The 25,216-nt window shown below is 38.6% G+C and overlaps 1 protein-coding gene across 1 annotated transcript in view; it reads left to right on the top strand.

Moving 5' to 3' along the window:
- Positions 1 to 1,542: 1,542 nt before the first annotated feature.
- Positions 1,543 to 25,216, top strand: part of ccdc141 (coiled-coil domain containing 141) — a 131,066-nt gene continuing 107,392 nt past the window's right edge. The window contains exons 1-6 of the mRNA XM_059966774.1: positions 1,543 to 1,644; positions 1,902 to 2,024; positions 19,154 to 19,345; positions 19,504 to 19,612; positions 23,021 to 23,274; positions 24,104 to 24,223. Of these exons, the coding sequence (XP_059822757.1) occupies positions 1,543 to 1,644; positions 1,902 to 2,024; positions 19,154 to 19,345; positions 19,504 to 19,612; positions 23,021 to 23,274; positions 24,104 to 24,223 (900 nt within the window). The remainder of the gene's footprint in view (positions 1,645 to 1,901; positions 2,025 to 19,153; positions 19,346 to 19,503; positions 19,613 to 23,020; positions 23,275 to 24,103; positions 24,224 to 25,216) is intronic.

Below are 25,216 nucleotides of genomic sequence, written 5' to 3'. Positions count from 1 at the left end.
ATCCATAAAGTGGCGTCATATGCAGATAGGGTCATAAAGAAAGCTTTTGGCATATTGGCCTTCATAAATTGATGTCTTGAGTTCAGGAAATTGGACATTATGTTGAAATTGTATAAGATGTTGGTGAGGCCTAATTTGGAGTATTGTGTGCAGTTTTGGTCACCTATCTACAGGAAAGATGTAAATAAGATTGAAAGAGTGCAGAGAAAATTTTAAAAGCATGTTGTTAGATTTTGAGAACCTGAGTTATAGGGAAAGGTTGAATAGGTTAGAATTTTATTCCTGAGAACATAAAAGACTGAGAGGAGATTTGATAGAGGTATACAAAATTCTGAGGGGTATAGATAGGGTAATTGCAAACAGGCTTTTTCCACTGAGGTTCGGTGAGACTACAGCTAGAGGTCATGGGTTAAGGGTGAAAGGTGAAATGTTTAAGGGAAACATGAATGGGAATCTTCTTCACTCAGAGGGTGTCAAGAAATTGCCAGCCCAAGAGATGGGTGCAGGGTCAATATTGATATTTAAGAGAAATTTGGATAGGTACATGGATGATAGGGGTACGGAGGACAACTGCCTGGGTGCAGGTTGATGGGACTAGGCAAATTAATAGTTCAGCATGAACTAGATGGGCTGGTGGGCCTTTTTCTGTGCTGTAGTGCTGTATGACTCTATAACTTTTCTACGTGAACCAAAATTGATATTTGAATATAATATTGTTAAATTCTTCCATATTTTTGTAGTTAAACTGTGCACAGTTAATTAGTGAATTCCAAATTCACTTCCCTTGATTTAGAAAATGAAGCATTTTTACCACTAAAGATTCTTTCAATATCTTACTGGTAACTATTTCCGGAAACTAAATTTATCCAGAAAGCTTGTGTAATTCTGGTAAGATCAGTAGCATTCTGCTCATTCCTATAAAAAAAATGTTGCACTTGGACAAAACTAATGTCAATGTAATAAATTGTAACTGTGTTTGGATGCTGGTATGCTCTTGTATATTTTCAGAATGGAACATACAACCATATGTTATGTTACGTTACATTAAAACACCAGTGTGGTAATTATACTGTAAGCTCAGAAATAAAACCAGTTTCTGTTTTCACAAAATTCATCTGAATACTCTTCATGAGTCAACTTTATGTTTACAGCTCCTGCTGCGGGACAAAATAACTTTTTTCAAGTTGTTATAGTTTCCATTCGGTCTTCCAAGGTCACTTGATTTTGTAAGGACCACATTCATTGTTTCTCTGTTGATAAAGGAACAGAACTGACAGATTATTGCTGTCAAAATAGAGATGTGTCAGCTTTCTAAAGCAGTGATACAACACATGCTGTCTTACTCTATTTTTAAACTAGCTGTTCTCTGCTGTGGAACCTTAACCAGTATTAGCCGAGCCCTTTTTCTGAATACATGTACAGTACCGTAATGAACATTCAACTTAATTGTTTAAATGTTACTTAATACCTTATTTACACTTACTTGAAAAATTCTGTTTGTTGGATTTATCTATCCGCTATTTGAATTGTGAAGTTGCGGACATGTCTAGTGAAAATAATTTTGGAGGTCGACCTTCAGCAACGACTGTTAGTACAGTAGCTGTCCAAATAGGAGACTCAAGAATTGTTGTAGCTATACTAAAGGCAAGTTGTTTTTTTTCTCTCTTTATGGTTAACTATGCTGTGTTTTTATTGTTCTTTGATATAGATAACTTCGTTAAATTTGGCCGATCATTCACATAAAATTCTGTGTGCTTTTGTATTAAGTGGCTTTGTTAAACTTCTAATCTTAAGCATTTTGCAAGTGTTACTTACAATTTTATAAAATATAAAACAACAACTTAAAGTAAAAGTCATGGTCATCCTGATTTCATGTTAAATAATTACTCTTTGTATTTCAGTCTGGGATGTGTGTGGAACTACAGCTTGTTGAATCAAAACCAAATCTACTTGAGATTGGCAGTAATCTGGATGAAACCAAGAAATTACTGAATGAACATGAGATCCTTCTGGTTAAACTGAAGGTAAGGGGGCATAGCATGCCCAGACAATCATTAATTGGTAGTGTCCATATCACACAGGCAATGAGATTAATCTACATATTTTATTTTCCACTTAGAGCTTAACATTACCAAATCTATATTTGTTGCTGGCACAGAAAAGTACATGGTCGTGAGAGTGAATGAAAGAAAAGAAAACTGTAGGAAAGGGCTACTCATTTGGTTGCACCATTGACAAGTACAGATTTGGGAAGGGAAAATCTGGAAGCTATAATCACACTGGTCCCATTAGAATTAATCCATTTGGAATTGTTAGTGGGAGAGCACTACATCAAAATGGATCAGGCAGGCAATTTTCTTCTTGATGCAAGAAGTTTATAAAAGAACCTTGCCAGCTTCAACATTTGAATAAGCAGCTGGTCGACAATATAGGAAATTGCAAAGTTGTTTAAATTTATAAAAGAACATCAAATATTTTAAATGGTGAGAAGTTAACGGTTACACTTTACAGAGAAGTCTTGAGTAATATGCAGCAGGTTAACATGCAAGCATAACATGTAAGGAGAAGGACAAGTGGTGTGTCTCCTATTATTGGGACTGAAGTTCTTGCTGCATTGCTGGGCTTTGTTGCTGAACCCATCTTAGGACCATAAAACATAGGAGCAGAAATAGGCCCATCGAACCTACTCTGCATTTCAATCATGCCTGATCCTTTCTTTCGCTCCTTAGCCCCACTCCCTGGCCTTCTCCCCAAAACCTTTGATGCCATGCCCTATCAAGAATCTATCAAGTTCTATCATAAATACACCCAACATCCTGGCCTCCACTGCTGCCTGTGGTAATAAATTCCACAAATTCACCACCCTCTGGCTAAAGAAGTTTCTCCGCATCTCTGTTTAAATGATCACTCCTCTATCCTGAAGCTGCACCCACTTGTTCTACACTCCCCCTCCATGGGAATCATTCTTTCCATACCCACTTTGTCTAGCCTTTCAACATTTGAATGGTTTCAATGAGAATACCCCTCATCCTTATAAATTCCAGTGAGTACAGTCCCAGAGCTACTCCTTGTATGATAACCCTTTCATTCCTGGAATCATCCTTGTGAACCTCCTCTGAACCCTCTCCAATGCCAGCACATCTTTTCTTAGATGAGGACCCCAAAGCTGTTCACAATACTCAAGGTGAGGCCTCACCAGTGCCTTATAAAGCCTCAGCATCACATCCTGCTCTTATATTCTGGACCTCTTGAAATGAATGCTAACATTGCATTTGCCTTCCTTACCACCCATGAACACCCAAGTCCTTTTACATCTCAGATTTTTGGATTTTCTCCCCATTTAGAAAATAGTCTGCACATTACATTTCTACTACCAAAGTGCATGATCATGCATTTTCCAACATTGTATTTCTTTTGCCACTTTCTTGCCCATTCTCCTAATCTGGCTAAGTCCTTCTGCAGCCTACCTGTTTCCTCAACATTATTTACCCCTCCATCAATCTTAGTATCACCAATCTTCTTCAGTAAAATCTCCTCATAGTACTGTATCTTAAAAAAGTGAATGGGCTCTTACTTCAAAGGTCACTAAGAAGTACAAGTAACTCACAACTGATTACATCCTGAAATATTGACACTTGATATCATTAAGGTAGGATTGGAATGGTTTGAATATTACCTGAATCAGTAAGCTTGGAATCTGCTGCTGACCACTGTATCTCCATATTCAGGGAACTTTGCACTTGTACCTTAAGATCTTATTGTTCACTAACACTCCCCAGGGCACTTTCTTTCATTGTCTATGTTCTTGCCTGGTTTAACTTCTCAAAATGTATAATTTTACACTTGCCTGATCTCATGTATTCTGGCTTACCATAACGAACCTTGTCAAAGATTTGCTAAGTCAAAAATTTGCTGAAGTCCATGTTGACAATTTCCATCACCTTGTCATTCCTTGTGGCTGCCTTCTCAAAAACCTGTGTCAAATCTGTGAGCCGTGATCTTTCATGGAAAAGCCATGCTGACTATCCCGAATAAGCCTGTGCAAATAAACCCTGTCCCTCAGAATTACCTCCATCACTGATGTAAGTGTTACTGACCTGAAGTTTCCTGGCTCATCCTGAAGTCCTTCTTAAATGTTAACCATCCTTGATAAACATTAGCAAACTTCTGGTACCTCACTAATAAAGATACAAAAATCTGTGACTGGACCCCAGCAATTTCCTCCCCTGTTTACCACATTGCCCTAGAACACACCCAATTAGGGCCTAGGGATTTATTGATATTTATACACTTTAACAACTCCTTCATTGTAATGTCAATATGCTTCACTATTCTCTCCCTTGAAGTCAGCAGCTTCCATGTCCATCCCTAAGGTAAGTTCAGATGTCATATATTAATTTAAGACCTCATCTATTCTTCCATAGCTCCACACATAGATTGCCACACCGATCCTTAGTGGAAGACTACTCTCTTACTAGTTAACATTTGATTTTAATATATTTAAAGTATCTTTTAGGATGCACCTTTACTTCATCTTCCATAAAAATACCTTGTGCCCTGGTTGCTTTCCTAATTTGTTTTTAAAGTGTACTCCTGCTTTATTTTTAATCCTTGAGACTAACTTTATTCTCAGCTTCCTGTACCAGACACACTGCCTCTTCCTCTTTCCCCAAGAACTTCAGTATTTCTTATCACTCTAGGGTCCCTAATCCTGCCAGTGTTGGCCTTCACATGAACAGGAACATGCTGACCCTGAACTTTTCCTATCTCAATTTTAAAAGCTTTCCACATATCAAACCTGCTAAAGACCTCTCACAATCAACATTTGCAATTTCCTGTCTCATGCCATCAAAGTAAGCCCTTCTCCAATTTAGGATTTTTAATTTGTGGATCAGCCCTTCCTTTTCCTATAAATATCTTAAAACTAATGGAATTAGTCCAGAAATGCTGTACCAATGACATATCAGCCATTTGCCCAACCTAATTTCCTAAGAGCAGATCAAGTGTTGCCCCTTCTCAAGTGTTGCCATCTACAAATTGCCTCAGAAAACGTGCCTGGATGCATTCAGCAAATTCTGCCCAATCTCATCCTTCAGCACTATGATATTTAATCTATTTAATCCCGGAAAATTGATTGCATATTGTAAATTGGTTTAAAGACCTAGCTTTTCAGGAAGTGTTTTTTGCTTGGCTCGCTGTTCTGTACTTGTTTAAGCACAACATTCATATTGGTGCACAATGGTTTTCTGCAGTTAGATTTGGCCACAGACCTCAAAATGGAGGTGAAACATTTCTGCATTTACAGCTGTGTGGTGTCCAACCTACCTGGATTCAATACTTGCCCAAATTACAAAAAGAATTACATAACGTTAAAATGCAGTTTTGCAAAAATTCACTGGGAAGAATGCATTTTTTGCAATATACTTTTCACTCGTTATTTAACTCTGCTGTTAGAGGACTACCTTCCAATCAGATCAGTTAAATTGTTTTTCTTTTATTAGCAAAAAAAACTTTCTCACAGGTACCAGACCTCAAACTACCAATGATTAAAACTGGAATAAGCTATGTAGAAGAAACATATTTTATTTTCTGCAAAGCACAATTGAGCAGATTTAAAACAACTTAAGGCTATCATTTTTGGTCAGAATTTAGTCTAGGGACATTATTATGATACAATGATTTAACCAATAATTTTATATGCAATTATATTTAACCTTTTTGAGATTTCACATATCTTATTAACTGACTGTTTTATTGGAAAACAAAGCACAGTTAAGTGAAAGGAGTCATTGCCTCCAGTTCAATTCTTACACCAAGTACCTGTCTGCACCACAGAGTCTGCCAAGAAAATGCAAGCAAGTGTGAGCTGAGCACAAACAAATTTCTGGGGTCAGTTCAAGTTTTATCTTGAGCTGATCCCTGTAATAGCAAACAGCATAATATTTAAGGTTTTACTGACTTCTCTTTTTATTTGGTCATATAAAGAATACGGCTTTGTTCATCATAAGAAGAAGCTGTAAAAGCAAATCTATATGTATAGAAACAATATTTTAAGTGAAAGAAACAGCATTGGCTTTTAAGAACAAAAACCTAGCCATAAAATTGCTGTTATTAATAGATGAGTGGGAGTTATTCCTCTTTAACTATTCAGATAAATCTTTGATTTGTAATTATAAATTAATTAACAACTATTTGCTAGAGACAAAGGCATAAACAGAAAAAAATTAAATATACAGTACTGTGCAAAAGTTTTGGGGGCGCGTGCGTACACACGCACACACGCACACACGCACACACGCACACGCACGCACACACACACACACACACACACACACACACACAATTTGTGAGTGATGATAAACCTGATTCTGATATGAGTCTCTATTATGGACTGAGAGTGGGAAGGGGACAGGGAGGATGGAATCATGCCTGGGGAAAGAGGAAGGGAGAGGGGAGGGAGCAGGAAGCACCAGAGAATCAAATGACTTTGCTTGGAATCAAATGACCTTGCCTGGTGTCTCAAGGCTGGATGTGTCTGCACCTGCACCACCCCTCCCACCCTGTCCCTGACACCCCTCTCTGCCACCTATCCCACACCCTCATCATTCCCAACATCTTTTGCTCCTGCCAGATTTGCAAACTCACCTTGCGCTCCACATTGATAAATATTGTACTATGCAAAGGCCTTAGGCACCCTAGCTATATATATGTGCACAGTACAGTATATATTCTAATCTTGACTATTTTCTGATTACTAACCTCATAATGAAGTTTCAGTATTGGCAAATTCTGAAATACAGGACAGTAGAGTTTTATTACCAGTTGTAATGCCAAATTCACTCGTAAACAAATAATAACTCACTCACAATATTGATTTTATTACCCATTTTCTCTCACTTTCCACATAACCTATTTGTCTCTATTTCAAGTATTAGCCTGTTCTCTAGAACTTCAGGATTGCAACTGTCTCTGACCCACTTCACAGCAAAGAAATAATTAAAAATCACTCATAAAAAGAATTATCCTACATGGTATTTTCTCATCAGTAATTTTAAGTTTATGATCTTTCACAGTGACATCCTAACATGAAGAAATAAATATTTTTGCCTCATGCTGAGAAAAAGAAATGGTAATCCTAATGGCCGGCTCTGTAACAGTTGAAGTAATCATTTTCCTCTTTACAATATTTGCATTACTCATAGTATTAGAACATAGAAAACTACAGCACAATACAGGCCCTTCAGCCCACAATGCTGTGTGGAACATGTACTTACTTTACCCATAGCCTTCTATTTTTCTAAGCTCCATGTACCTATCCAGGAGCCTCTTAAAAGACCCTATCTTATCCACCTCCACCATTGTCACCGGCAGCCCATCCCACACACTCACTGCATAAAAAACTTACTTAAAATAGTAGTCTATTGGTTTTCTTTATGGGAGAGACTAAAGCAATATAGATGCTGTCTGATCTGCACTGTATTTACAATCCTTCATACCTTTTGAAAGCAGTATTTTTATATAGCTGAATTTATTTTTAATTTTTTTCTGTATTCCTGCATTCTAAGCTCCGTAATTATAGTGCCCAAAATAATTACCTGCACTTGCAATTTCAGGATATTGGCCTGGATATTCCTGTCACAGGCCCAATGCTTGTCCTTAATATTCACAGTAATCTCATTTAAATTCCTGCAATCAAACTTGCTTGGCCAGCAGGTCAGAGACACAGAATGGCAGCAGGGTGGGCCTGGTGATGGGTGGGGCAGCTGCCTCTAGCTCTGGGTGCTCTCTGTATGGGACTGATGGCTTTGTGGCCAAGCTTGGGGATAATACAAAGATAGGTGGAGGGGCAGGTCGTGTTGAGGAGGTACGGAATTTGCAGAAGGACTTGGACGTATTTGAAAAGTGGGCAAAGAAGTGATAGATGGAATACGATGTAGCCAATAAAAGTAGAAGTAATAAAGGAATAGCCTACACTGGATTCTTGTTAATTGGGCCAGTGGTTCGTCTGGGCAGCTGCTTATTTGGGACAATTCTTAAAGAACAAAAACAAATCAAGAAAATAGCCGGGATTTCCTTCATTTATTTGGGATGTTATACCATTTAATTGGGGGCAGGTGACTGCTTCTAACTAGTATCAGTCACCTGAATGTCGTATGGCCATTAGACACTACACTCTGCTTGGAGTGAACAGTTTTTAAATAACGTTACTTGCATGTTCGTGTTCAGAAAGCGGTGACAGTTAGCGAGTAATAAACCGTAAGACAATTCAGAATTGTTTTGCTCACTGTGGTTTCAAGCATTTAGGCTGGGAGTTGCCAGAAACAGCCAGGAGTGAAAATAAATGATTCTGCTACTTCAACAAGTTTGCAACTGCAAAGAATTTGAAGGTATCGACAATCATCTTGAATGTTACAATTAAAATGAGGATCTGTAGGATATAGTTGTTGAAAGCACTGTTCAAATGCAGTCTGTTATCTGCACAATAACTGTTAAGAACTAATACACGTTTTCTAGTACTGTAGTAGTTTTGGTAGTGTTCTAATTTGTTCTGTAGTTAATTTAAATACATTATTTTTTAACAACATACACAAAATGCTGGAGAATTTCAGCAGACCAGGCAGCATCAATGGATAAGAGTACAGTCGATGTTTCAGACCAAGACCCTTCGGCAGGACATTTTGTGTGTGTTGCTTGGATTTCCAGCATCTAGATTTTCTCTTGTTTGTACATAACTTGTTAATCAATTAAACGGTAGTTTGCCTTTTGATACCTTTTTAACTATTTCCATGAAACTTTGGCTATTGGGCTAGCTGCTTGATCGGCCAATTATCCAGAATTTCTCAAAAGGTAGCAGATCAGAAATCAGAGGTGCAATCGAACTTGGGAAACCACATTCAGAGTTCCCTAAAGGTTAACTTGCAGGTTGAGTCAGTGGTGAGGAAGACACATGCAATGTTAGCATTCATTTTGAGAGGACTAGACTATAAAAGTAAGGATCTAATGATGAGACTTTATAAGGCACTGATCATACCGTATCTGGAGTATTGTGAGCAGTTTTGGATTCCTTATCTAAGAAAGGATGGTCCGACATTACAGAGGGACTAAAGGAGATTCATTAGAATGATCAAAAGAATGAAAGGGTTAACATATGAGGAGCGTTTAAGGCATTGAGCCTGTACTCATTTGAGTTTAAGGGGATCTTATTAAAACCAAATGAATATCAAAAGGTCCAGATAGAGTGGATGTAGAGAGGATGTTTCCAGTTGTGAGAGATTCTAGGACTAGAGGACACCATCTCAGAATAGAAGGATGTCCCTTTAGAACAAAGATGAGGAGGGAATTATTTACCCAGAGGTTAGTTAATCTGGTGAATTAATTGGTACAGACGGCTGTGGAGACCAAGTCGTTGGGTGTATTTAAAGCGGAGGTTGATTAGTAAGGACATCAAAGGTTATAGGGAGAATGCGGGAGAATGGGGTTGAGGGGGATAATAATCAAGTGTGATGGAATAGTGGAGAGATTCAATGGGCCAAATAGCCTGCTTCTGCTCCTAGGCCTTATCTTATGAAGCTTCCTCCAGGTGTCCCATTTTCCTTTCACTTCCAAGTGAAATGTTGGTATGTTAATTGGCTACTGTATGAATCAAAGGGGAGTTCATAGGCATGTTTGACTACAGGTGCGTAAGTGAAGGGGGACTGGGACCGATAGGACTGTCCTACCAGGAAACTACATGAATTTGATGGGCCATATGCCACCTTCTGTGTTGTAAATAAGTTAATGATTCATATCAGGAATCTTCTATTAAAATGTTGTAAGTTTATTCAATTGACTTTTTAAGTAGATAGCAGTCAAAAATACTGAGAATCTTGAAAAAGCAAATGAACGTGAGAGTTTCCTTTTATATGGATGAACTGGATAGGGCCAAATGGGGTTTCTTTATCTAAATTTATTTTATGATTAAAAATGATGTTTCCAACTGTAAAATGATGCAAAAGCTCTGCACGGAATTTGCAGTAAACCATGGATTCTTCATCTTCAATGCTAAGAAATGAATCATTTGTTTGAAAGATAGTTTTGAAATGATAATTTTGTGTGATTTGAGTTGTAAGAGCATCAAAATTAAAGTCAACGTTTCTAGTTGTGAATGAATACCCTTTAATTTATGTATCATAACTTTTGTCAAGCTTAACACAAATTTTATCTTGTAGAAATCATGATACATGATGAATCATAATCCTATATTTATTGGAGGTTATCACAATGAGAGCTTCTAGAAGCAAATCCATCCCTTAAGTGAATTAAAAACTGGCCTTGTGCATGGAGCAAACATTAATTTAAGGCTTGAGACTAAAAACTTACCCTTCTTGTTACATGAAATGTGAGATTGTTCTAATTAATCGTCATTTCTGTCAGCAGAGGAAATTACCAGGCAAACAGACTTGCACACATCCAGCTCCATTATGGCTTACTTAATGTCAGAAAGAAATAGCTGTGGGCACAAGCTAAAATAAATAAAATGGAGAACGTACATGTGCCCTTTAATAGAAAACTATATTTTATTTTAATCCACCATGACAATTATTTCAAGTCTTTTTCCCCCTCAGAAAATTTGAACTACCAAGCTCAGAGTTTGAAGCCCACAACATTGCCACTGGACTCTTTCATGCTCCTAGCTTTCATTATCAGTCTTATTGAAATGCAAGTATTTGCAGTGATATCATATTTAACTTGTAATGGTTTGGTCTTCTGTCATTATGTTTATGTTCATAGATCTGTGCCACTAGTTGTTGTGCAAAGGGAAATTGATTTTAGAAGAGGGGAGGATTTTTTTACTGCATTTATTTATAGCAGTTCAATGAAACACATGCTTATAAATGATATTAACATTCTGAAAATGGTGTGGTACGTTCTCCAAGTCACCTCTTACTTTAATTCCCCAAACACCCATTTTTTTGGCTTGTTTATGATATTCCATCAAAGCTTAATTTAAGCCTTGAAGGGTGTAATATCCTTCAGGACTCTGCATTCAACAATTTCAGATAACAATTCTGCTGCTCCGGTTTATATCTTCACAATAATATTTTCTTTCATTATTTGTCCCAATAGCACCCTCTTCTGTTATATCATAATTCCTTCTATCTTCCAACCTGCTGCAAGCCTTATCTTTTGTTTCTCACTCCTCCAGCTTTTGCTGTTTCCTCTGTATAGTAATCAATTGTTTCTAACATTTTCTGATGAATAGATACTAACTGAACTGCTGAGTCTCTGACCGAATGATAAAATGGTGCTGGAAAAAACTGCAGGAAACCTGAAATAGAAAAATAATTGAAATACTGAGCCAGTCTGACCATTTCTGTGGGAAGAGAAGCTCTATTAATTCTGTTTTTCCATTCACACTAATTGAATACAGTATTTCCAACATCTTATGTTTTTTTTAATATTAGGATAGAGGATAATATTCCTTCATAACCACTGAACCAGGTAACCTACTAAACCATTACTGAACCGGTTGAAGAGTTAATCGTAACATTGGGTCTAGAATCAAATATGGACCAGAGCAGGTTCCTTTCAATGACGGACACATTTTTTTTAAGGTTTATAGGTGACGTTACCAATTTTAATTTTTATTCCTTTATGCTAGTCATTAATATTAAATTCTCAGGTTACTGTGGTGGGAATGAAATTCAGTTCTTTGAATCTTTACGTAAGCCAATGGTTCCCAACCTGAGATCCATGGACCCCCTCAGTTAATGGTAGGAGTCCATGGCATAAAGATGGTTGGAACCCTCTGAATTAAGCTGTGAGTCCACAATGAAACCATAACTCTTTGTTCTGGCGTCTTCCCACTTCCTTTCCAGTCCTGGTAAAGGGTGTGTTACTCTGGAGTTCTACCATCTGCTGAGACTCTTGTGTTTAGAATACTGAAAGGCCGAGATAGAGTGGAGGTGGAAAGGGTGTTTGCTAATATGATGAAGTCTCGGACCAAAGGGCACAGCCTCAGAATACGAGGATGACCTTTTCAATAGAGATAATGAGAAATTTCTTTAGCCAGAGGGTGGTGAATCTGTTGAATTTATTGTAACTGATGTCTGTGGAGGCCAAGTCATTGGGTATCTTTAAAGCGGAGCTTGATAGGTTTTTGATTAGTAAGGGCATCAATGGATATAAGGAGAAAGCAGGAGAATTGAGTTCAGAGAAATAATAAATCAGCCATAATGGAATAGTGGAAAAGACTCAATGGGCCGAATGGCCTAATTTTGCTCCTATGCCTTATAAACGTTTCATCTATTAAATGCGCTATTCACTTAGCTCACAGCAGGTCAACATATACCTGCATGTTGATAAAGGGACCACCACAGGAAAATACAGAGTAACACACACTGAAGTAACTCAGCAGGTGAGGCAATAAGACCATTGGACTGTAAAATTGCGAAGCAGAGTAAGGCCATTTGGCCCATCGACTCTGCTCCACCATTTTATCATGGCTGAACCAATTTGCCTCTCAGCCCTAATCTTCTGCCTTCTCCCCATATCCCCTCATGCCTTGACTGATCAAGAATTTATCAACATCTGCCTTAAATATACATAAAGGCTTAGCCTCCGCAGCCGCCTGTGGCAAAGAATTCCACATATTCACCACACTCTGGCTAAAGAAATTCCTCCTCACCTCCATTCTAAAGGGACGCTTCCCTATTCTGAGGCTGTGTTCTCTGGCCTTAGACTCTCTTACCATAGGAACATCCTCTCCACATTCACTCCATCAAAGCCTTTCACCATTCAATAGGTTTCAAGGAGGTCACCCTCTTATTCTTCTGAATTCCAGTGAATACAGACTCACAGCCATCAAACACTCTTCATATAACAAGCCATTCAATCCTGGAATCATTTTCGTGAACCTCCTTTGACCCCTATCCAGTTTCAGCACATCCTTTATAAATTAAGGGTCCCAAATCAGTACACAATACTCCAAGTGAGGCCTCGACGGTGCTTTCTAAAGTCTCAACATTGTATCCTTGCTTTTATATTCTAGTCCTTTTGAAATGAATCCTAACATTGCACTTGCCTTCTTCAACACAGACTCAACCTGTACACTCCCAAGTCCCTTTGTTCCTCAGTTTTTTGTATTTTTCTCCATTTGGAAAATGGTCAACCCTATCATTTCTTTTACCGAAGTGCATGACAGTACATTTCCTGACACTGTATTCCATCTGCCACTTCTTTGCCCATTCTCCTAATCCAAGTCCTACTGCAACCTCTCTACTTCCTCAGAACTACCTGCCCCTCGACCTATTATCATATTGTCTGCAAACTTTGCAACAAAGCCATCAATTCCATCATCCAAATCATTGGCATATGATGTAAAAAGAATTGGTCCCACCACAAACCCCTGTGGAACACCACCAGTAACCAGCAGCCAAACAGAAAAGATTCCCTTTATTCCCACACTTTGCCTTCTGCCAATCAGCCACTGCTTTATCCGTACTAGAATCTTTCCTGAAATACCATGGGCTTGTAGCTTGTTAAGCAGCCTTGTGTGTGGCACCTTGTCAATGACCACCTGAAAATTCAAGTACACGGCATCAACCAATTCTTCTTTGTCTATCCTGCTTGTTATTTCTTCAAAGATTTCCAACAGATCTGTCAGGCAAAATTTTTCCTTAAATAAACCATGCTGACTATGGTCTATTTTATCATGTGCCTCCAACTACCCTGAGACCTCAGCCCTAATTATTGACTCCAGCATCTTCCCAACCACTGATGTCAGACTAACTGGCCTATAGTTTCCATTCTTCTGTTTCTCTCCCTTCTTGAAGAGTGGAATGACATTCGCAATTTTCCAGTCTTCTGGAACCATTCCAGAATATGGTGATTCTTGGAAGATCATTACTAATGCCTCCAACAATCTCTTCAGCCACCACTTTCAGTACCCTGGAGTGTACACTATCTGGTCCAGATGACTTAACTGCCTTGACCTTTCAGTTTCCCAAGAACCTTCTCCCTAGTAAAGGTAACTTCACACACTTCATGACCATTGACACCTGGAGCTTCCACCATACTGCAAGTGTCTTCCAGTGAAGACTGATGCAAAATACTTAGTTCATCTGTCATTTCCTTGTCCCCCATTACTACTCCAGCATGTTTTCCAACGGTCCAATGTCCTTTCTCACCTCTCTTTTACATTTTATGTATCTGAAGAAATTTTTGGTATCCTCTTTAATATTATTGGCTAGCTTACTTTTGTAATCTATCATTACCTTCTTAATGACATTTTTTAGTTGCTTCTGTTAGTATTTAAAAGCTTCCAAATCCTCTAACTTCCCACTAATTTTTGCTCTGTCTTAAGCCTTCTCTTAGGCTGTTATGTTGGCTTTGACTTCTCTTGTTAGCCACAGTTGCACTATCTTGCCTCTAGAATACTTCTTCCTCTTTGGGATGTATATATTCCTGTGCCTTCTGAATTGCTTCCAGAAATTCCAGCCATTGCTGCTGTGCCATCAACATTACCAGTGTTCTTTTCCAATCAATTCTGGCCAACTCCTCTCTCACCTCTAATTCTCTTTATTCCACTATCATACTGATACATTTGACTTTGGCTTCTCCTCAAATTTCAGGAAGAAATTTGATCAAATTACGTATGATCACTTGCCACGAAGGGTTCTTGAGCTCTCTAATCAATTCTGGTTCATTGCACAACACCCAATCCGGAATAGTTGATCCCCTAGTGGATCCAACTAGGTGCTGCTTTGAAAAGCCATCTCATAGGCATTCTAGGAATTCCCCCTTCTGGAATCCAGCACCAACCTGATTTTGCCAATCTATGTGCATATTGAAATCCCCCATGCCTATTGTAACATTGCCCTTTTGCCATGTATTTTCTATCTCCTGTTGTAATTTGTAGACCACATCGTTACTATGGTTTGGGGCTCTGTATGCAAATCCTGTCAGGGTCTTTTTACCCTTGCAGTTTCTTAGCTCTTCTTGATTCAACGCCATCTGACCCTGTGTCACGTCTTTCTAATGATTTGATTTCCATTTTTACCATCGGAGCACTGCCACCCCTTCTGCCTTCCTGCCTGTCCTTTTGATACAATCTGTATCCTGTATAAACTTCTTTTAGCCATGATTCAGTGTTGCCAATCTGCAGCTGTGCTGCAAGTTCACCTACTTTATTCTGTATACTGCGTGCATTCAGATACAACAGTTCTGTATTCACCCTTTTCAATCCTGTCCACCTTTTAAATTGCAACTCATCCTGTTGACTTCAATTTTGCCCTATCAACAGACTCTCCTCACTACACATTACCTCTGTATGTAAACTAGCTACCTCATCTTTAACACTATCACCTGCCTTTCCTACAACACTACTTGCATTGAAATACACACAGCCCAGGACACTAGTCACATCTTGCTCAACCTTTCAATTCCTAACTTTGTCTGAGGTCTTACGAACATCTGCCTCCACAACCTCTCCACTAACTGTTCTGGCACTCTGGTTCCCATCCCCCTGCAACTCTGGTTTAAACTTCACTGTGCAGCATTAAAAGACCTTCCTTCTAGGATATTAGTCCCCTTCCAGTTCAGGTGCAAACTGTCCCTTCTGTACATATCCCAACTTTCCTGGAAGAGAGGCCAATAATCCAAAAACTTAAGTTGCCCCTCCAATTCCTTAGCCATGTATTAAACGATATAATCTTTCTAGTTCTGGCCTAGTAGCTTGTGACATGGGTAGCAATCCTGAGATCACAACCCTGGAAGTCCTGCCCTTTAACTTAGCACCTAACTCCCTGAACTCCCTATGCAGAACCTTGTCACTCATCCTACACATGTCATTGATACCTATATGGACCACGATCTCTGGCTGTTCACCCTCCCATTTAGGAATGCTGAGGACTGAATCCTAGAAATTCCGGACCCTGGCACCCAGGAGACAGCATACCATCTGGGAATCTCATTCTCACCCACAGAATCTTCTGTCTGTTCCCCCATCCAGCGAATCTCATATCACCACAGTGGGCCTCCTTCCCCCTCCGCAGACATCCCACCCAGCAAAAACTCATTTTAGGGAGGTAGCACCCTCACCCCCCCGCAACCCGATATCCAACCCCCCCCCCCCCCCCCCCCGGTTGACCTCCAAGGGTGTATGTAATACTTTGTTTAGTGATCTTGTCTAATCTGTAATCCAAGTTGAGTATATGCAAAAAATGTGACATTAAATTATGTACTTCTATCCTATTCTATTCTATTATATTATCATGGAGTCATTTTTTTATTCTATTACAACTTTAAGCAAATCTACAGGGAGTTTGGCCTCATCACGTAGGACATTAATAGAGTAGCTCCTTAAGAGCTAGCCAGCTAGTTTAAATAATGTTAGCTATGCTAATGAATGAATGGCACCTGTTAAACTCAGCTCAACATGTCTTTTACAGTCATTTAACCCACCATGGGCAATAGAAAAGTGACTGTTGCAAACAGTGCAGCGAGCGACACTGTCATTATTTTTTTACCCCTATTAGGCAGGGGTACACTTTAGTGTAGTCTGGGGTGAAGTACGTTTTATATTTTCTTTTTTTTGGAACACTCTGCCATGGCACAGCAGGACACTAAACTGAACTGATGGACAATGAAAGAGAGAGAGAGAGAGGTCGACTGTAAAGCCCGCCCACAGAGAAAACTGACTGGTCTATTTAGCACGAAGAGAGACCAATCAGGATGCTCCCTCTCGTTCTCGTTCTTCCTTCTCCTCGCCTTCTCCCTCTCCCTCTCAAAAAGATCAATTTCCAGGATATTGTATGTAATTTGTGGGCATCAGGGAGCCACTATCAATATGCAGGAGACTCCCGGAACTTCCAGGAGAGGTGGGATGTCTGTCTCCGCCACCCCCGCATGCCTTCTCTTCAGAGTCACTTAGGTAGTCTCAGTGCCAGAGAACTGACCACCGTGACTTTCCTCTGTTAGGTCATCTCCCCCAACTGTGTCCAAAGTGATATATCTGTTGTTGAGGGGGTTGTCCACAGGGGTACTCTGCACTAACAGGTGAAATAGGGCAAGATTTTGTTGTAGACAGATCATGACGGATGGATTGGATTTCTGTAGTACGACTGTGGGTTATGGGGTAAGCTTGGTAGGAGTAGTATGTTCTTATTTAATATTAGATTTTCAGCATCAGTCTGGGACAGGCTGAAATTCCAAAGAAACAGGATCGCTTGGAATTCACATTTATGTTTAAATATGGAAGTGGCATTCTTTGCACCTGTATAGAGTCCTCTATTGCTTTTTTTCCCATTAAGCTGTGCTAGATTAGGATTTCCCAAACTTCTTTATGTCATGGACCAATTCCAATAAGCAACGGGTCCATGGACCCCAGGTTGGAAACCCCTGTGCTGGATGCCTGTGATGGTATTGGCTTCCCTGTCTGCAGAACTCAGAAGAAGACTTTAAGCTTTATCTGATATACATATCTGCAGGTACCTTCACTATAGGGAGGTTATACTGTATCCACCTACTCTTTGAATTTACTTCCCTGTCTAGTGTCTCTGGTAAGATTTTACCTGCCAATGCCCACTACTTGAGTGGTGGGTCACCCCTCCCTACCAAGGAAGAGGTAATTCCAGCTATCGAAGTAGTTTAAACATAGTTATTTTATTTTAATTAAATCTGATTAAATTTAAACAAATAATTCTTAACACACAACTAATGCTCACAGAAGATTTCTAATTTATAAAAGACCAAAGATTTACAAACTACAAAGGATTTTCAAACACAGGTACAATTCTTACAGACTAGAAGAACATATCACCAGTTTGCAGGTGAATGAGTCATCTGTCACAGAAACCAAAGGTCAAGGAATGGATACTAGTTCTTCTTTCTGTAGCCCCATCTCCCTTGATCTCCTTGTCATTCCTAACAAGCCCCAGTGTTTGTGATATTTATACTATGTTCTACTAAATTACATAATCTGCAAATGATGTTTTCCAGATACCTTTGTTGGGACAAAATAATTTTCACGGATGGTCTTAAGAGCTTCTGGCAACAGAAATCCCAAGCATCCACAATTAATACCGTGAGGTTGACCCTCTGAGTACACAAATATCCCAGCTTGTAACCATCTTTAATGTGCTAAGGGACATAACTGCATTGTCTTGTGTTTGGCTAATGCAGACAGGAAGAGGTTACTTCACTTTGCAAAGCAAACTCTTAGTAGGCAGCCACCTGATGCGGGATTTCAGCCTGTAACAGGTTGGAAAGCTCTGCATCCAAATTTAAACTGATTGTTGTTTGCAATTTACATTAAGAACTTGAGAATGATTCTTGTTTACAACAAAAAGCGGAGCAAAGAATATTTGTTAATTGCTTAACTTTATCACCAAACTTCGGAAAGGTCATGTCACTGTGCTGGAAAGCTGAGCTCAGCTCTTCGGCCCTGGACAGTGAAATCTGTCCCTTCACAACAATAGCCATGGACTATGCAAATAGCACTGCTTTTCAATAAATATTTTATCTTTCATTGAAATTGAGTTCTGTATCATTTAAAAATAGGCGCAACACGATTAGATTTCCAGGCTCACTTTCCTCTTCACAGATACGGCTTGTCCGGCATTGATTTTAAATGATGAAAACCTGTATGACTACCAACTTTTAACCTTTCCCTGCCTTTGTCAGATATCCTGTTTACTCATGTACAATACTTTTAAACTTAGATCATGAAGTTGATTTATAACTTTGAAGGCCAGTTGTCAACAAAAGAAATGTAATTTTAAAATATATAAAGTTGCTTGATCTGGGGTCAAATATAGGCAGAATATAAGCATTGTAATTTTCCTTCACTTTTAAACAGTTGAATAAAATGATTTTATGACATTTGATAAGTCCATAGATTCCCTTGCTACTGTTGTTTCTCACCCCAGAGTTAGTTATTTGGTGAAACTATCAAATTCAATGTTTGATCAGCAGATTTATTTGACAGTAAAAAAACATCCTTTCACAGAGTTGGGCTGAGTCAGTTGCCCCAGCCAAAAGAAATGTCTGGGAAATAAAAAGTCAGAGCCATCACCAAACTGGTTGGGAAGAAGTAAGATATTGAAATTGTTTTCAATATAAATATTTCATTGCATAACAAACATAAATATTTTAGGGTCTTTCTCTGTAACAGGCACATGAAGAAGGTGTCAAAGATTTGCTGCATGAAGCTGACAGAACAGCAGAGGCTCATGTAGACCAGAGTCAATTGTACGATGAGATGGGAAAAACACTGGGAGAGAACTGGAAAACACTCAACCAACTGCTTGAAAGTCGCAAGAAACTTTTAAAAATGGCCTCTGAGTTCTTTGATCAAGCTCTGGAGGTCAGTAATGTGCAATGAAATATGATTTCAAACTATAAAGGCAAATTTTTGATCATAAATTTAAAGTCTGGTGTTTATTGGAAGTTCATTGCTTAATGATCTCTTCACTAAAGCCTCATCTTAAAATTGATTCTATTAAAATACAATATACTTTTCAGTTTGCTATAAAAATTGATGAAGCTGAGGACTTTCTGAACAGCACTCAGATACTTGACGACCTGGAATCTTTAAAGCAACTTCTTTATGATCATCAACAGCTTAAGAAAGGCAAGTAGATGCATTGAATTTTGCCTAAGTATTCTTAATTGGTAAGGGAAAGCAGAATGAGGTTAATTGCAAACCTTCTCATTGGCCATAAAATTATCATCTTCATAAAATTATTTTGACAGTGTGCTAGAACCATCAAGTAAGACTGAAGAATTTTTTAAAAAGTTATTAGAAATACTGTGAGTAATCTCAGACTGTCCACTGACAGGTCAGCAGTATTTGTGCAGCAAAAAACAACATTAATGTTTCAGGTCAATCATCTTTTGTCAAAAGTATGAAAAAACTAGGTTAATACTACAACTGTAGTATTGGTGCACCACTGTTTTGTTATCTACACATTTCAATTTTCTGTCCTTTTGTTTGCTCAACATTTTTTGAGAGGATTATCAACAATCAGTCTTAAGATCATGGAGATGGCTTTACAAGAGCAAGGATGTGATGCTGAGGCTTTATAAGGCACTGGTGAGGCCTCACCTTGAGTAATGTGAACAGTTTTGGGCTCCACATCTTAGAAAAGATGTCTGGCATTGGAGAGGGTCCAGAGGAGGTTCACAAGGATGATTCAAGGAATTAAAATGTTATCATATGAGGAGCATTTGATGTCACTGAGTCTGTACTTGTTGGAATTCAGAAGGATGAGAGGAGATCTCATTCAAACCTTTTATATATTGAAAGGCCTAGCCAGAGTAGATGTGGAAAGGATGTTTCCCATGGTGGGAGAGTCGAGGACATGAGGGCACAGCCTCGGGATAGAGGGGTGACTTTCGAAACAGAGATGAGGAGAAATTTCTTCAGCCAAAGGGTGGTGAATTTATGGAAATTGTTGCCACATGCAGCTGTGGAGGCCAGTTTGTTGGGTATATTTAAGGCAGAGATTGATAGGTTCTTGATTGGACATGGCACCAAAGGTTACAGGGTGAAGGCCCAGAACTGGGGCTGTAGAGGAGATTTTAAAAAAAGGATCAGTCATGATTGAATAGTGGAGCAGACTCGATGGGCCAAATGGTCTAATCTGCTCCTGTGTCTTAAGGTCTTACGGTCTTGTATCCCTCTTTGATAAGGGCACTAGAACTATGCACAATACCATGCCTATTTTTAAGTGATACAGAACTCAATTTCATTGAAAAATGCAATATTTATTGAAAATCAGTGATCGCATACTATTTGTGTAGTCCATAGTTATTGTTGTGGAGTGACAGATTTCACTGTCCAGGGCCTGAGAGCTGAGCTCAGCTTTCCAGCACAGTGATATGACCTTTCCAAAAGTTGGTGATAAAGTTAAATGATTAACAATTGTTCTTTGCTTAGCTTTTTGTTGTAAACAAGCATCACTCTCAAGTTCTTAATGTAAATTGCAAACAACAATTAGTTTAAATTTTTGATGCAGAGCTTTCCAACCTGTTACAGGCTGAAATCCCGCATCAGGTGGCTGCCTACTAAGAGTTTGCTTTGCAAAGTGAAGTAACCTCTTCCTGTCTGCATTAGCCAAACACAAGACAATGCAGTTATGTCCCTTAGCACATTAAAGATGGTTACAAGCTGGGATATTTGTGTACTCAGAGGGTCAACCTCACGGTATTAATTGTGAGTGTTTGTGATCTCTGTTGTCAGAAGCTCTTAAGACCATCCATGTGAATTACTTTGCCCCAGCAAAGGTATCTGGAGAACATCATATGCAGATTAAATAATTTAGTAGAACATAGTATAAATATCACAAACATTGGGGCATGTTAGGAATGACAAAGAGAACAAGGGAGATGGGGCTACAGAAAGAAGTAGTATCCATTCCTCGACCTTCGGTTTCTGTGACAGATGACTCATTCACTTGCAAATTGTTGGTATGTGTCTTGCTCGCACCTTGTATAATTGTAACAAAATTTCCCTATTTTTAAACTCAAATCCTTTGCAATAAAGGCAAATGTACCATCTGCATTTTAACTACTTGCTGTTCTTGTCTATTAACCTTGTGTGATTCATGTATAAGAACATCTAGAACCCTTTGTACTTTACTCTTTTTCCAGTGTGTTTTTTTTACTTGCCTATTGACTCTTCATACCAAAGTGCACGGCTTCAAACTTTTCCACATTACATTTTAATTGCAAAGTTTTTGTCGCCTCTTTCAATCTAACTATATCACATTGCAGCGTATTAATAACCTCATCATAACTTGCTCTTTCATCTACTTTTTGTATTACTGGCAAACATGGACACCTACTCTTGGTCATAAAAATCAATTGTAAGTAACTCGGGGCTAAGAGCTGATTCCTAGGGTACTTCTGACATGAAAAAGGCACGTTTATTCCAATTTTTACGTTGTAACCAATTTCAATCCATATGAACACAATTCTCCTAATGTCATAAACATTTAAACTGTGTACCAACCTTTTGTTTGGCACCTTATTGTATGTTTTTTGTAGATCCAAATTATCCACATCCTCAAATTCCCCTCTCTCTACTCTGCTTATCACATTCTCAAAAACTCAGGCAAGTTAATCAAACATAATTTGTCTTTCATGAAACCATGCTGACAGTTGTTTGATTAGATTAAGCTTTACTGGGTGATTAGCTATTTCTTCTTTGATTATTGACTCTCATATCTTGTCAATAATATGTGTTAACCTAACTAGACAATTTTTGACCCCCTGCCTTCCTAAATATGGCAACCGCTCTTGCTATTTTTTTCCAATCCGCTTGTACCATCCCAGAATTCAATGAGTTTTCAAAACCTTCAACCAATGTGCCCAGGAAGTAGTGACACTCATTGAGCAGAGACTAAGCAACATGCTGAGATTAGAAGCAAAGTGGTATAATGCCATAGCACCACTGTTGATTGGAGTGGTTCAAATTGAATGTGTACATGTTCTCAATCTTTTGAGAATTTTGAGAGTTGGGTGGCCTGATATCCAGTCACTCCACACAAATGTGCATTGTCCAGCTCACTTATAAAACATTCATGACAGTGGAGGGTGCAGATAAGTTTATAACTTCCTTGCTTTTGCAACAATGGAGATTTTAAAAGAAAAAGCAGGAAAAAACATTGGTAATGAATTAGAGAAGATATGGGCCAATTAATAGACATTGAGGTAGGACTGATGCATTCCAATCATATTTCAATCATTAGCAAGAGATGCTGGAAATCCAAGCAACACACAAAATGCCGGAGGAACTCAGCAGGCCAGGCTGCAATGGAAAAACGTACAGTCGATGTTTCAGGCTGAAACCCTTCAGCAGGAACTTTTTTTCCACAGATGCTGCCTGGCCTGCAGAGTTCCTTCAGAATTTTGTGTGTATTTCAATCATTATTTGAAATTTTCTGCAAACAAAAATCTGATATAAATGATTTTAGAACTATATCAAATGTTAACTGTGAACTGTGATCTGATTCTGAGCAATTTACTTCTGTTGTAGTTCTTTTAACAAACTCAATGGATCTTCTTAACAAAAGTCAAGAACTCATCACCATTATCAAAGAGTTTAAGGCGCCTGGATCTAAAATGAATTCTGAATTAATTTATGGTGCTCATAGCAGCTGCATGAAAATTGAGAGTCTATTGGAAATGCTACAGGACAGGAGGAGACAGGTGGAGGAACAATCCTATCACCAGCGGCTCAGTCTGGAAAAAATTCTGCAACTGTATCAGTGGGAGCAGCAGGTAGATGAGGTAAGAGTCCAATTTATATTTTTACTAGCATTCTGCAAATTTATTCTGGAAGTAATACAATACTTGTTCCAGTATGGAATTGTTTTCTTTTTGGGGGATATATTAATTGGTTAAAAGAGCTGCCGTTGATTGTTTGCTTTTGAAGATTTTACGATTTTTCCAAAATAAAACTGGTGATCAAGTGCAACTTTCAAGCGCACATCTCAGAATGGAGGATAAACACCACCAATTTTTACATCCTGAAAATGAAATTTAAAAATCACTTTCAAAAGGTTGCTGGGAAAGGGTTTGGAAGTCATTGTTTTCATTAATGGGATGAAAAACATACTCTATCAGGTTGATTCACTTTCACTCCTGTTCTTAAATGTACATCCTATTCAAAAACAAATTAACTGTTCTCATTTAAACTCAGTTTTAGCTGAGAAAATAACATAAAATAGTTGCCATTCACCTTGCCAAGTTGAAAAATAAGATTTATAATTATAAGTATAAATGATAATTTTCTTTCATGCAGTCTTGAATATTAAGGGGAATTTTACATTGAGTTTAAAATTAAGAAAATTAAGTTGACTTTCAGATCATTCAGTTGTTTTATTTCATAATAAATTGTCTTGCCTTATAACTGTAGTTAGCTTCATGACTTAATATTTTTCAGTAAACATCCATTAAAATCACTCATGCATTTACAAAAGTCAATATAAGTATGAATGTTATGTGTGGTATCTATGCTGTTTCATTGATTGCTAAGAATGAAAATAGGTGAATATAATTTGTCCGTATTATGTTTTATACTAACTGTCTTTACCAATCTTCTCTATAACTGGCAAAGGTGACGCAGTGGTTCCAGCACCATGGCGAGACATATTTACAGAATGAACAGCTGGGCTCATCCCTGACTGAAAATGAACAGCTGCAGCAAGAACACCGAGAGCTTGAGTGTAAAGCCAAGGTATGTGGACGCTCTCCAGAACAGCATTTGAAGATAATCTTGGGATTTACAAGCATTTGGAGAAGCATTGTCTTATTAAAGCTAGTCATGTGGCTTCATGAGGGGCAGGTTGTGCTTCCTGAGCTTGAATGAATTTTTTTAGGAGGTGTCAGAACATATTGATGAAAGTAAAGTGGTGGATGTGGTGCATTTGGATTTTAGTAAGGCGTTTGACAAGGTTCCTACAGTAGGCTCATGAGGCATGGGATCCATGGAATCTTGGCTGTGTGCATTCAGAATTGATATGCCTGCAGAACGCTAGGGATAATAGTAGGTGGAGCATGTTCTATCTGGAGATCAATGCCAATGGTGTTCCCCAGGGATCTGTTCTGGGGCCCCCACTTTGTAATTATTATAAATGATTTGGATGAGGAAGTGGACAGATAGGTTATTAAGTTTGCAGATGACAGGAAGGTTGGTGGTGTTCTGGATAATGCTGAAGATTATCATAGGTTACATCAGCATGTAGACAAAGTACAGAGTTGGCCTGAGAAGTGGCAGATGGAGTCTGATCTGGAAAAATGTGAAATGATACACTTTGGAAGATCAAACTTTAAGGTGGAGTACAACCTTAGTAGCAGGATTCTTAGCAGTGTAGAGGAACAGAGGGATCTTGTGGTCCGTGTCCATAGATCTGTCTTAGCTGCTGTGCAAGTTGATAGGATGGTTAAGAGTATGTTCACTTTCATTAGCTGGGGAATTGGGTTCAAGAGATGTGAGGTAATGTTGCAGCTCTGTAAAACTTCAGTTAGACTACACTTCCAGTTCTGGAAAGAAATGGAAGCTTTAGAACATGGGCAAAGGAGATCTACCAAGATACAACAATGATCAGAAAACATGTCTAATGAGGAAAAGTCGAGCATGATAGCACTTTTCTCTTTGAAGCAAAGCAGAATGAAAGGTGACGAGAGGGAGGTGTACAAGATTATGACAGCAGCACCTTTCTCCCAGGGC

This window comes from Hypanus sabinus, chromosome 4, assembly GCF_030144855.1.
Source record: "Hypanus sabinus isolate sHypSab1 chromosome 4, sHypSab1.hap1, whole genome shotgun sequence".
Lineage (NCBI taxonomy): Eukaryota > Metazoa > Chordata > Chondrichthyes > Myliobatiformes > Dasyatidae > Hypanus > Hypanus sabinus.
Note: the sequence above shows the minus strand (reverse complement) of the source record. Positions and strands in the feature narration are given on the sequence as shown.